Source organism: Chiloscyllium punctatum, chromosome 26 (genome assembly GCF_047496795.1).
Source record: "Chiloscyllium punctatum isolate Juve2018m chromosome 26, sChiPun1.3, whole genome shotgun sequence".
NCBI classification, from domain to species: domain Eukaryota; kingdom Metazoa; phylum Chordata; class Chondrichthyes; order Orectolobiformes; family Hemiscylliidae; genus Chiloscyllium; species Chiloscyllium punctatum.
The window spans coordinates 46,209,396-46,223,106 of NC_092764.1; the positions used below are offsets into that span (position 1 = coordinate 46,209,396).

General features: G+C 39.6%; 1 protein-coding gene across 2 annotated transcripts in view; it reads left to right on the forward strand.

The window, feature by feature from the left end:
* Nucleotides 1-13,711, forward strand: part of cyld (cylindromatosis (turban tumor syndrome)) — a 69,165-nt gene that overhangs the window by 16,735 nt on the left and 38,719 nt on the right. For both annotated transcript variants that reach the window (XM_072547341.1, XM_072547340.1), the window contains exons 5-8: nucleotides 2,355-2,450; nucleotides 6,468-6,590; nucleotides 8,964-9,337; nucleotides 10,525-10,690. In XM_072547341.1, the coding sequence (XP_072403442.1) occupies nucleotides 2,355-2,450; nucleotides 6,468-6,590; nucleotides 8,964-9,337; nucleotides 10,525-10,690 (759 nt within the window). The remainder of the gene's footprint in view (nucleotides 1-2,354; nucleotides 2,451-6,467; nucleotides 6,591-8,963; nucleotides 9,338-10,524; nucleotides 10,691-13,711) is intronic.

Here is a 13,711-nt window from a genome sequence, read left to right on the forward strand (position 1 = left end):
TTTTGCTATTTCCAAATAACACCCTTTTAAAGATTTTGAAACACACAGTAGAAATACAATCCTATTATTCCCAACAGCATGCCATTACAGTACAGTACACCTGAGAGAAAATCCTTCTGTATCCCACAAATGGTTTGAAATAGATTTGGCTTCAACTCCTAGTCATGAGAATCTGGTGAATTTATTCTTGATTTGTCATATAACTGAGCATAAACTGTCCCAGCTTCAAATGACACCTTGCGTTTGAAACAAATGTTTCTGGTCTGAAACTTTTGAACTAAACTTACACTGAGGTAACCAATTTTTAAACAATTCTAAACCATCGTCTCTCTTTCTCAGGAGCAACCATTTTACATGTTCAACTACAACCACTGCTAAGAACACTACCGAACTGCCCAGGCTGAAACTAAAAGGGTCCCTTTTGGTTTTGCCAGGTTGTGAATTTCCTATAAGCACCCTCCAAAAAAATTCCCAAATGTTTTATCTGAAAGCTTAATATGCAAAACTTTGTTTTATTCATTTGTAAACTCTCCAGTGTAAACAAATTCCTATTAACCTCCAACAGCATTCCTCTCAGACTTATTTTTAGGAGACATCACTGTGGCTTCAGGGATATTTGTGACTTAATTATTAACTCCTTTAGACCCAAATGAGACTCATACAGTACTTGTTCAAATTCAACAATCAAAACTCAAAACTAAATTACATTTAGAGCTTTGACACTGGCTGGAAACTTGTGGGAAGCTTATGTTGCTTCTGAGGCCTGCTGCCATTATAACAGGATGACAGGAAGTTGAAAGCAAGGACAAGGGAATGGCTTTCGTTGGTCTATCTCATGCCCGATGCCAGCATCCTCGATTGGGCGCACAGTATCTTTAAACAATGGACCCTTTCCACATGAGGCTGCAGGTTTTCCTGGGCAAACTCCCCTGTATGATGGGTTCCTTGGTTGCTGTTGGTTGCATACCTGGAGTGAGGCCCCTAAGTATCTACTGTAGTTTGGGTCATCAATTGACCTTCATGCAGGGAGTTCACCTTCTTCCTTTTTTGCCCTGAGTCTGATTAGGGAAGAGAAAGCAGTACTTTTTTTTTACTCTTGCCCTCCCATCTCAGAACTTGCTTCTGGTGAGGAAGGCAGAGCATCAGACTTTAAATTCTGCGCAGTATGCCGTTGCATTCATTTGTCTGACAGTGAGAGTTATGGTTGCTTACAGATTTCATTACTTAAAATTACTGTTGCTGGTGTATTGGTGCATGTCGCTTTATTCTTTGTGATGTCACAGAGCTTCATCCTTTTTAGTCCAGTAATTACGACTTGCAGCCAATCTGTTTAATAGAAGATACTGATATCTTCAAGGCAGTGGGACTGTCATGTATGTACTGTAATGTTTTTGCTAAAACATTTCTCAAAGAGAAAGATGAAATAAGACAGATGTCTTAAATTAAAACAAAGTCTAATTAGCATGTTAATCTTGGTAGTCTTGTAAATAATTCTACCACTGGGAAATTGAGATTAAGGTGTGACATAAGTAAATTGTTTAGGACTATTAAAGAATATGGTCAGGTAAAAACCATTTCTTCTGCTTAGAGTCCAGAACAAAGAACCATTCTGAACTAGGCCATTCAGCGATGATATTAGCAAGTACTTCATTTGGGGTTGTGGAAGACAGTTTCAAAAAGCTGTTGCAGTAGGGTTATTTGAATATGTTTTGTAATACCTGAGATTGATAGAATTCTAAGAGGCAAGAATGTTAAAGGATAAGGAGCCAAGAAGGTTAAATGGAATGAAGGTAGAGGTTGGCTGTGAACAAATCTGTTCTGTTATTCAATTAGAAGTACTACTGTTCCTATGATTGTACCTCCAGTCAGACCATCTTCACTGCTGCAGTATTGAATGAGTCAATTTTTGGCCATCGTGCTGACTAGCTATTCCAGCTGGGCCATCTGGACTTGGGCCTTACAAAAGGACAGGTAGGGTTGACTATACTCTGGTAGGTGGTCATTCAAATACCCCTGCTACCCATGGGGTGCAAATGCCTATCCAAGGACATTTTTTCCTCCTCCTAGTGTTTTTATGTAGTTTGAAATGTCAGACAAAAATTTGGGCTTAATGGAATTTGTTGGAATGAGATTTTTATGATCGAATAGAAACTGTACATCTGAGTGTGCTACTCTGTGAGAGGAGCAAGCTTAGATTTTGACATTACTTGGGCACATTGCTGACAGAAATATATTATTTTGTTCTGGAGTGGGCAGCTTTGTAGGTCTGAAAGCTGATTTATATTTGCTGATAAAAAGCAAGCCTGTGTTGAAGAAACTTGTTATGCTAATTGCATCCTGTGCAAATATTGCAGACACCTCAGAAACACGGCCACTGAAACAAAACTTTGCATCGAGAGGTATTAATGAAAAGATCTCTTCAAATGTCAGCAGCAGATCAAAGAATAAAGGTAACGCAGTGTTTTATTTCTGTTCCACAATATGAACATACATTCTTCATCAAACAGTTCCCTGTGAAGCCAACATTTATGTATTCTAAATCATTTATTTAAACCATCACCTCTGTATAGGATACTGGAAATGCTGATACAATATTATCTTCTAGAATGGAATCTTGTGTATCTGAAGTGGAAACAACCAAATACAAAAGAGACTTCCTTCAGGAGCACAGCAGATCAAGTAACATCCAAGGAGCTACTTGGATTTTCTTTGGGGGAGGGGGGAGTGATGGACAGGTCCGGAGGCTGATGCCGAGTTGGAGGCTTGGGATTGGGATTATGTGGGGGGAGGGGAAATGAGGAAACTGTGTTAAAATCCACATTTATCCTGTGTGGTTACAGGGTTGTAAGGCGGAATATGAGGTGTTCTTCCTCCAGGTGTCTGGTGGTAACGGTTTGGCGGTTTAGGAGGCCCAGGGCCTGAATATCCTTGACTGAGAGGGGCAGTGGGGTTGGTGGGCATAGGTATCCCAGATGTTTTCTGAAACGATCCGTAAGAAGGTGTCCTGTCTCTCCAATGTGCAGATTTGAAAGGAGAAGTTGTTGAGGGTGAGGGCCAGTACAGCCAGCCAGAAAGAAAGGAAGAAACGGAGGGCTTGGAGACACATTGATCCACCACAATGAAGGTTTCTTCCCCTCACACTGTCCCAACCAGTACCCTTCCACCTATACCCTCACCCACCTGGCTGAACTGGTCCTCCCTCTCAACAACATCTCCTTTCAATCCTGCCACATCCTCCAAAACAAAGGGATAGCCATCTCACCCGTATGGGACCCTGCTATGCCTGCCCGTTTGTTGGATACGTGGAACAGTCCATCATCTTCAGTTACACCGGCATCACCCTCCCACTGTTTCTCCGTTACATCAATAATTGCATTGGAGCTGCCTCGTGTTACCACAAGGTTGAACAGCTCATCAACTTTACCAACACCTTCCACCCTGACCTTAAATTCACCTGGTAAAAACAATGACTGCAGATGCTGGAAAGCAAATACTGGATTAGTGGTGCTGGAAGAGCACAGCAGTTCAGGCAGCATCCAACGAGCAGCGAAATCGCTGCTCGTTGGATGCTGCCTGAACTGCTGTGCTCTTCCAGCACCACTAATCCAGTACTCAAATTCACCTGGACCATCTCTGACACCTCTCTCCCCTTCCTGGACCTCTCCGTCTCCGATGACTGACTTAAGAACAGACATCCACTACAAGCCCACTAACTCCCACAGCTACCTAGACTACACCTCCTCCTGCCCTACTTCCTGTAAAAACTCCATTCCTTATCCCCAATTCCTCAGGCTCCGCCGCCCATGATCCCAGGATGACCCCAAGATTCTACCTCAAAGTTGCAGATGGCTTCCTCCTTCCACTATTGCAGCTTCCCTTTCCACTTGGTTGACGATGCCCTCCAATGCATTTCCTCTACTTCACGCACCACTGCCCTTGAACCCCACCCCTTCCCACTGCAACAAGGACAGAACCCCTCGATCCTCATCTTCCACCCCATCAACCTCTGCATACATTGCATCATCCTCCACCACTCTTCCACCTCCAAACAGATCCCACCACCAAAGATATATTTCCCTCCTTACCCCAATCAGCGTTCTGGAGAGACCATTCCCTTGACTCCCTAGTCAGGTCCACGCCTCCCACCAGCCCACACCCCACTCCTGCAAAGCCTGCGTACACACCACTCCCCTCATTTCTGTCCAAGGCCCCAAGGGATCCTCCCTCATCTGTTAGAAATTTATCTGTACCTCTACCAATGTTATTTACTGCATCCGTTGCACTCTGTGTGGTCTCCTGTCTACATTAGGGAAGCAGGATGCCTTCTTGTGGATCGTTTCAGAGAACATCTCTGGGACACCCGCACCCATCAACCCCAGCGCCCCGTGGCTGAACACTTCAACTCCCCCTCCCACTCCATCAAGAACATGCAGGTCCTGGGCCTCCTCCACCACCAAATTGATACCACCCAATGTCTGGAGGAGGAATGTCTCATATTCTGCCTTGAGACCCTGCAACTACACAGGATAAATGTGGATTTCAACAGCTGCTTCGTTTCAACCCCCCCACCGCATTATCCCACCCAAGCCTCCAACTCGGCACTGCCCTCTGAACCTGTCCATCACTCCCCCATCTGACATATCACTACCTGCCTCCCCTTCATCCACCTTTCGCTTTCTCAGCTAACCACCCCAAACGTCCTCCCATTTATATTTCAACCCCAGTCCACAAGCCTCATTCCTGATGAAGGGCTTATGCCCGAAATGTTGATTCTCTTGCTCCTCGGATGCTGCCTGACCTGCCGGGCTTTCCCAGCAACACTCTCGACTCTGATCACCAGCATCTGCTGTCCTCACTTTCTCCTTCCTGCAGGAACAGGCACTTTAGTTTCTTTTTGTCTCCTTTCTTTAGGCCACTGGCACAAGGACCAATTGCTATATCCCAGTTTTGATTGTAAGTAGCTCTGTGCAACCTGTGGATCAAAATCAAAAGAGTCTTCAGTGTGTGCTGTCTTGGCAATCTAATCTGAATTGAATTGGAATCCAATTGAAATTTATGTTGTAATCGTATTATCATATTTGATTCATGAAACGGATGCTGCAATGTGTACCCTTATGGTCTTTTATATATGGATTAATTCATATTGGGTCAATTAATGTTGGATGAACGGCATTCTTTGTCATAATTATTTTGTGATTCTGTCTAAAATTTGTATAAAACTGATGAGCATGCAAAGACTTTTGTTTTTAAAGCTTCTGTTAAATTTCATACATTTTACACATGATTTTGTTTAAAGAGGCACCTGAATTTGTGTTTTTTTTTAAAATCTAGAAATATTTGACTTCCTATAATCCAAAACCATACTGAATTAGCAACCCAAAAAGGGTAACATTTGTTCCTGATCTAGTTTTTTTTTGTCAGTATCTGATTGCAGTTATGTAAGGTTATGCTTTGATATCAATATATCCCACACAAGTGTAGGGCAGTTACTGTCTCTAACAAGAGAGAATCTAACCATCACTCCTTGACATCTATTAGCAATCCCATTACAGAATACTCCATTTTCCACACTGAGGGTTACAATTGACCTGAAACTGAACTGGACTAGCTATACAAGTATTGTGGCTGTGAGCAAGTCCGAGGCTACCTGCAGCAAATAATTCACTTCCTGACTCCACAAAGCCTGGTCACCATCTACAAGGCCCACAGCAGGTGTGTGATGGAGTACTCTCCATTTGCTTAGAGTGCAGATCCAAACAGAGACAAAGCTTGACCACATTCAGGACAATACAACCTACCTGTTTGGCATTGCACCCAGAAGTATTCATTCCCTTCACCACTGACAATCTGTAGCCATCGTGTGTACCATCTACAAGATGAATTGCAACACTTTACCAGACTCCTTGGACTACACCTTCCACACTCATGATGCATAATCATCTAGAAGGACAACAGCAGTTGATACATGGGAACACCACAACCTGAAAGTTCTCCTCGAAGCCGCTCAGCATCCTGGCTTGGAGATCTGTTGCTATACCTTCAGTGTCAGTGAGTAAAAATGCTGAAATCCCCTCTCAAAACCGCATAATAACTCCACCTACACAAAATGGACTGCACCACCTGAAGAAGGCAGTTCAGTTCCACTTTTCTGAAGGCCAACTAGAGAGGTGCAATAAATAGTGGCCAAAACTAGTGATGGTCACCTCCTATGAATAAAATCCGGTGCACTTTTGCAAAGCTAGAAATACTATAAATAATTGTCTTTTGTTCTGTGTTAACGAGACAGTGATTTGCTTCATTATGTTTATTATTTGCCTCTTCAATTTGCTTTTATCAGTTACAGAGCTGATTGTTTCCAAAATTAGGTCTTGTAATTAAAATTAATAAGAACTGTACTTGCCCTTCCATGTCGTGCTTTGACTGAATGAATTGTCCTTTGAACTTTTGTTGAATTTTGTTGTCAACAGGACTTGTTTCACAATCGGGAAAATCTCCAGGGCATAATAGGAACCGATCTGAATTACGTTGCACGTTAAATGGTGCATCTACTGATCCACAAAAATCAAAAAGTACATGGTATATTGATGAAGGTAATGAACTTGGAAATCAGCAATCATCATCATCTGTTTTCTGAAATAATGCAATTCACTCATTGCTACTGTTATATTTGTAACAATTTGGTTACAATTTTGCATGATATTGGTGTTATTTTCATAAAAGTCAACTTTGTTACAGCAGTAATTCATCAAGTTGCTATGCTCCTATCCATCTTTACTTCAGAGTTTGACATTTTAAATAAAAACAAGGTGCTGGAGAAACTCAGCAGGGCTGGCAGCATCTATGGAGAGAGAAACAGCTCCTCTAAGTCCAGTATGACTATCATCTTCAGAATAGATGTGGCTAGACCTGCTGTGTTTTTCTTGCATTTTGCACTTTGTTTTTAATTTAGGATTGCTAGTATCTGCAGTATTCTGCTTTTATTTACACTTTAAAATTAATTTTAGCTTTGCAAAAGATTTGTATCAAATGTTAAAGCAAAAAATAGGTAAGAAAGGATAATAGCAGGTAAAATAAAGAAAATTCCTCAGTTATCTTAAGGCTAAAATGATAACTATGGAAAGAGGAGGACCCACTAAGGACCATAGTGGTAATTTGTGTGGGGTGCTGAACTGTATAGGTAGGCTTCGAAATGAATACCTCGTGGTACCATTATTCAAGAAGGGAGAAAGGGATAATCTAGGATTCTATAGGCTAGTCAGTCTAACCTCAGTTGTGGGCAAACTATCGCAAGCACTTGAAGAGACAATGATTAATCAAGAATAGTAAGCATGTTTTGTTTTTAAGAGGAGTCATGTGTGACCAACTTGATCATAATGAACTGATAGTGAGAATAAGACCCCATAGGATCCAAAGGAATTTGGCTAATTGGATCCAGAATTGGCTGAGTGGCAGTAAACAGAACAATGATCCAGAGGTGTTTTTTTGTGACTGGAAAAATAGATCAGTGGTGGTGTTATTGTTTGTCCTTGCTATTTGTAGCAAATTTGGTTCAACTATAATGTGCATTTCTTCAATGTGAATTGGCTTTAATGCTATTGAAGAATTTAGACTGTTATTTGTAAAACACAAAGTTTTCTTACCTGTATTGGCTTTAATGCTATTCTGGCTCCATTAGTTTAAATGGTGCGGCTATTTTCTTTAGAATTGTGAGATTGTACAAGAAAAGAACTCTCACGTTCTATCAGGACTGACATATATGTATGTACATGATATTAGGCTTTGATGTATGAGGGTTGATCAGGAAGTTTGTGGATATGAAAATTGGTCAGTGGTAAATAGTGAGGAGAATAACCTTGCATTTCAGGATTATATAGATGGACTGAACAGTGGCAAATGGAATTCATAGTGATGCACCTGGGCAGGACAAACCAAGTAATGGTAGGACACTGGGAAGCACTGAGGATCAGAGGGGCATTGAAGTGCATGCCCATCAGTTCCTTAAGGTAGCAGGACAGATAAATAAAGTGATCATGAAGTCATTTGGGATGCTTGGCTTTATTAACAGAGGTATAGAATTTAAGAGCAGGGAAGTTATGCTGGAACTGTTTTAAAGATTAGTTTGGCCACAACTAACAGTATTATATGCAATTCTCAAAACCTAATTTACATAATATTGTCATTTGATGTTTCTTATGATTAAGCTAAATCTTTTTATCTCTGCTAATATGGACTTGTACTCCATATCAAAATAACTAACTACATTTTGAATTGCTTTGAGTAGGATGATGTGACACCTAAGTCTGCAATTCTGCTTCATGTTCAACACTTTTTTTTCATTTTAGTCTTACTTGTTACTTTTCTTCATATTGTGCCATCTTGTAACAGCTACTTTCCATTGCCATTTTAATAAGCTGACTGCAAGTACTTAAATGATTAAAGCTTATAAAGTTGCACTGATTCAATGGAAGTGGAACTTTCTTCATTTGAGTCTTACTGTTTGGTGCTGCTCAAGTTGCTGAATATTAGTTAGCTAATATTGTGATAAAGTTTTTAAATATAAAAACAAACTACTGAATAAATATAGGTCATAAATCATTCCATTTGATTATCATTTGTGAGCTACAAAGTTACCTCTGACAGGAGAATTTGGACAAATATATAATTGATCCAGGTATTAAATAGAAACCAACAATGTCCTCCCACGGTAATTTTCATTTCCCGTGTCAAGGCCAGTGCTATTCTAAATTAAAATTTTAATCAAGGGAGGTAAACCATCTGTACATAAACATGATGGACTGAATGGCAGCCTCCTGACTGTGACAGTTCTTTAATTCTATAACTGATGACCATTTTATTGAGTCACATTAAAAAGATGATCACCATCTTACAATATTGCTGTTGCTTTTTGCATTGGTATTCTTGACTGGAAATATTTATTTTAGCTCAATGTTATTTACTTACAGGAAGTGAAGATACAGTAACATCACTAGTAGACGCACACTCCAAGTTGAGTCAGTCACCACCCACAACATCATCTCTTCAAGCTTCCCTTTCAAATGAAAACAAATTCCATTCGTTGCCTTTCAGCCTTACCAAGAAACCCAATGTAAATGGAAGCATAGGTCATACCCTTTCCTTGTCTGTCCAATCAGTAATGATGGATGTGAATACTGGTGCAAACCAAGATGCTGAACCAGGAGGAGTATCAATGATAGAGCAGCCCAGTTTGGAAATAGGATCGTTGGTGCAAGTGAAGGAAAATCATCCTCTCTATGGAGTAATTCGTTGGATTGGGCAACCTTTAGGAGTTAATGAACAAATAGCTGGACTTGAACTTGTAAGTATAATGGAAATAAAGCTAAATGGAATTTTCTTTCTTAGGGAGCACATTCTAAACTTCACATTGTTTGTCTTATAATAAAAACATGCATATTTTAGCTTGGAGAAACCTGGGTGTGAATTTAAATGTACAAAATGGGTGGGTTGGAAAGAATTTTGAATTTCTGAAATCAGACTCCAATTTCACCCCCAACCAACTTCCAAGCTTAATAGCGGACTGAGACCTAAACAACCAACTTGCATCTAGGCCCAGTGTGTACTATCCCTTTAGCTCAGCATGAACGTCTGGGTTCAAGTTCCAATCCAGGACTTGATCACAAAAGGATGTGTATTGATAATGTACCCATACTAGCTGAATATAAACCTGTTGGTCCTTCCAACATGAGCTAGCACCAGGTAGTAAGTGCAGGAGAGATTCCTGGTCAGCCGTGTAATGGAAACAAAATTGGAACCTCTATGAACACTGTTCGTACCTTTGGGCTACAAAATGTATGTAAAAGTGCTTGTGCCCAAGCAATTCCAATTCCTTGGCAGAATAGCTAGTGTGGATCTGTTTGGTGTCAACAGCAAGGAGTTCAATACCGTTTGGGCTGAGCTGGATACTGGACTTCACAGCTAAAAATCACACAACACCAGGTTATAGTCCACAAGTTTATTTGGAAGCACAGTTCATCAGAGTTATGGACCAGAACTGCCTTTGGGCAGAGAACTGGATAAAGAGCCACATTAAACAAATAAATTTGAGCCATTGGCTCTTTCGCAGACAAGAGATGGCAGTCTATTTGCACACAGTAAAATCCCACAAATACTAACACAATAATGACTAGATGATTGAGGAAAAGCAGGCCACTAGTGCTGTGGGGTCTTTAAGATGGTTCTGAGATTTGCTGATTGATTTTCAATTCAGCATCATTACTGAAAAATGATACCTCTGATAGTACAGTTCTGTGCTAGGGAGTCAACCAGATTTTGTGCTGTAAAAACTGGACCAGGACTCGACTCTACGTCCTCTTGAGAGATGAGAGCCTTACTGAACTATGACAAAAAGTTCCTTAACTTAATGAACCTCATTAATGAGAGATGAGTTGGTTATATTTATCAATTAATATGTATGGTCTCATGAATGTAAGAATATAGAGCTTGGTACTTAGTTTCAAATGGTTTAAGATTTTTGCTTTTATTTAGGAAGAAGAAAACGTAGGCTGTACAGATGGTACTTTCAAGGGAGTACGTTACTTTATGTGTGCTTCGAAGAAGGCTTTATTTGTCAAACTTAAAAGCTGCAGGCCTGATTCGCGATTTGTATCATTGTCTCATCACTCCAATCAAATTGAAAGATGCAATTCAATTGGTAGGTTTTTAATACAGTTCACCCTTTTGAACACTGCTTGTTTGTTGTTGAAGTACAATCTATGGCATATTAGCAATTTTTTTACAAATGCTTTATCAAATGTTTAGTTCTTTCCTTCAAAGTTTCAAAGTTCCTTTGAAGTTTCGGATCAACCTTCTGGATTACTTATAGTTTTGGCAGTGCTGCTTACCATGTAGATCAGTTGTTAAGCAGGTGCAATTTTTTAGTTAAGGTATTGGATGTAGGTTTGCTCGCTGAGCTGAAAGGTTCATTTCCAGACGTTTCATTACCTTACTAGGTAACATCTTCAATGGACTACATACGAAGCAATGCTGAAACTTCCTGCTTTCTAATTATATATTTGGGTTGGTGATGTAATTTCCTATGGTGAAGTAACTTCCTGTTCCTTTTCTCAGGGGGTGGTAAACGGGATCTAGATCGATGTGTTTGTTGATAGAGTTCTGGTTGGAATGCCATACTTCTAGGAATTCTCGTGCATGTCTTTGTTTGGCTTGTCCTAGGATGTATGTATTTTCCCAGTCGAAGTGGTGTCCTTTCTCATCCGGACATGAGGATACTAGTGAGAGAGGGTCATGTCTTTTTGTGGCTAGTTGGTGTTCATGTATCCTGGTGGCTAGTTTTCTGCCTGTTTGTCCAATGTATTGTTTGTTATTGTCCTTGCACGGTATTTTGTAAATTACGTGCATGAGTTCAGCGAGCAAACCTACACCAAAAACCTCAACCTGAGCTACAAATCTTCTCACAACTCGCTAAGTTAAGGTATATAGAAAATAAATGAAAGAAAAAATAGTGTGGATGCTCGAGATTTTGAACTATAAACAGAAAATGCTGGAGAACTCAGTCAATTTGCCATCCTCTTTGGGGAGAGTAACAGAGTTAATGTTTCAAGTCCAATGATTCTTCATTGGTACTGAAAATAAACTTCTTCTTCTCCACTTCACTCATTATAGTTCACTGGGAAATTTGATTAAATGAATTACAGATAAATAACCCATTGAACAAAATGAAACTAAACAAGCAATTAAAGTGGAAGTGTTAATTGTAGAGAAATAAAATAGTTGTAAAGGATAAAAATAGCAGCTATTAGGGATTTGAGATTGATGATGAACAGCAATGCTTTCTAAGCTTAGTCTAAGCATTGCAAAGAATTTTTAAAAATGTATATAAATGTTTCCACTGTGAAAATTATAGATCAAGTTGAATTGAATCAGAAACTTATGACCATAGCGGTCAACAAAACATTTTATGAAAACAGTTGCACAATTAGGGCTATTTTCCCTCTACAGTGTTTTAGAACAAATATAACAAACATAAACCAAACATTGGCAAACATTTCCCAAAACAAAGAAAGATTTCCCTCAATATTTACCTGAGAGTTGCTAATCCTTTGGAAATGCATCTCAGGATCAGATACTATCTTCAAAAAGGAGGTTTCTTTTCTCTGCCATTACAACTTAATGCATTTGGCGTGTATGTGTCTCTGTTTACAGTATGAAAAAAACTGAGTTAATTGTAGATATTATGAAACAACCTCTTCAGATGTATTATTACACAACTCTAGATAAGTGGACTTGGGCCCCTGACTAGTAGCAGGGACATTACACCTCTATGACAAAGCTCTTACTGTATTGATTATAGATAATTCTAATTAAATCATGGTCTGCACATATTCTTTGTTTAATCTGTTCAGATATTGTTGCAACTTCTGGAGCAGTTGCGACTATCGTGCCTTACAGCTAGGGATACCACCACTGTGCAACAAGAGCCGAGACATTGTTTCCTAATTTAGCTTCTTCAGAGATGATATTACACCAAGCTGGAAGAGGAGCCAGGCCTCTCGCTTAGAAATAGACAATAGTGCAGCATAAGAACGGAGTTATTGTATGCATGTGTCCTTGGAGCCAGTTATTAACAGCATTCTTAAATTATGTGAGGCTACTTTCTCTTTGACAACATTTTTAAGAAACTAATTATTAATAAAAGCAGTGGGCATCTTTCAAATATAAATCTTGTACCTCTTGGTTTCAGTTTTGGAGATCCTATAAGATGTTAGCAGGTGAATGAACACTATCATGTGGATTATTAACAACAGATCTGTGCATAGCTTATAGATGAATACTTGAGCATAATTTTAAATAGAAACATTACGTTTCTAAAATTAACACTTCCCTCTATTTAACAAAAATATTTTATTTGAAGGTAAAAATGTTTCTCTTGATTTTGTTTTTTTCCCAAATTAAGAAGGTAGGTTGGAAAACCGCTGAGAACAAGTGCAGGGTTCATACAGCACAAGTAACCGAGTCTGATGATTACAATGCAACAGCATGTCAACTTGATGCTGCTGGCTTATTTTAATAATTAGTGTCCAGCGAGCTCTAACCTTGCTTGCAAGATTCTTGAAAAGGTACTGATTGTAGGCAGGGTTTGGAATAATTAGATCAGACATAATTTTTTAAAAATTTACTCGTGGGATGTGGGCGTCACTCGTTGGCCAGCATTTTTTGCCCATCCCTAGTTGCACTTGAAGGTGAAGGTGAGCTGCACCTTGAACCACTTCAGTCCATATGCTGTAGGTTTACCGACAATACCCTTAGGGTGGGAGTTCAAGGATCTTGACCCAGCCACATTGAAGGAAAGGTAATATATTTCCAAATCATGATAGCGAGTGACTTGAAAGAGAACTTACTGGTGGTGGTGTTCCCATGTATCTGCTTCCCTTGTCCTTCTAGATGGAAGTGGTTGTGGAACCTTATTGAATGGCAGAGCAGACTTCAGAATCCCAGATATTTGCTCGGTTTCTAATTTGTATGTTCATATGTTCTTTATTGGCTTGATACATCAGTATGGGACCAAGTTTTGATTTGCAAGTATCACTTAAAACTCAACTATTGTACTTAAAGTGAAAGTGCGTTTTGACGTGAGTAGCTGCTTGGAACCATGATTGATAAGAAATTTGTATAAGATCGACAAGAGACACTTAGTGGAACAGATAACACAAAT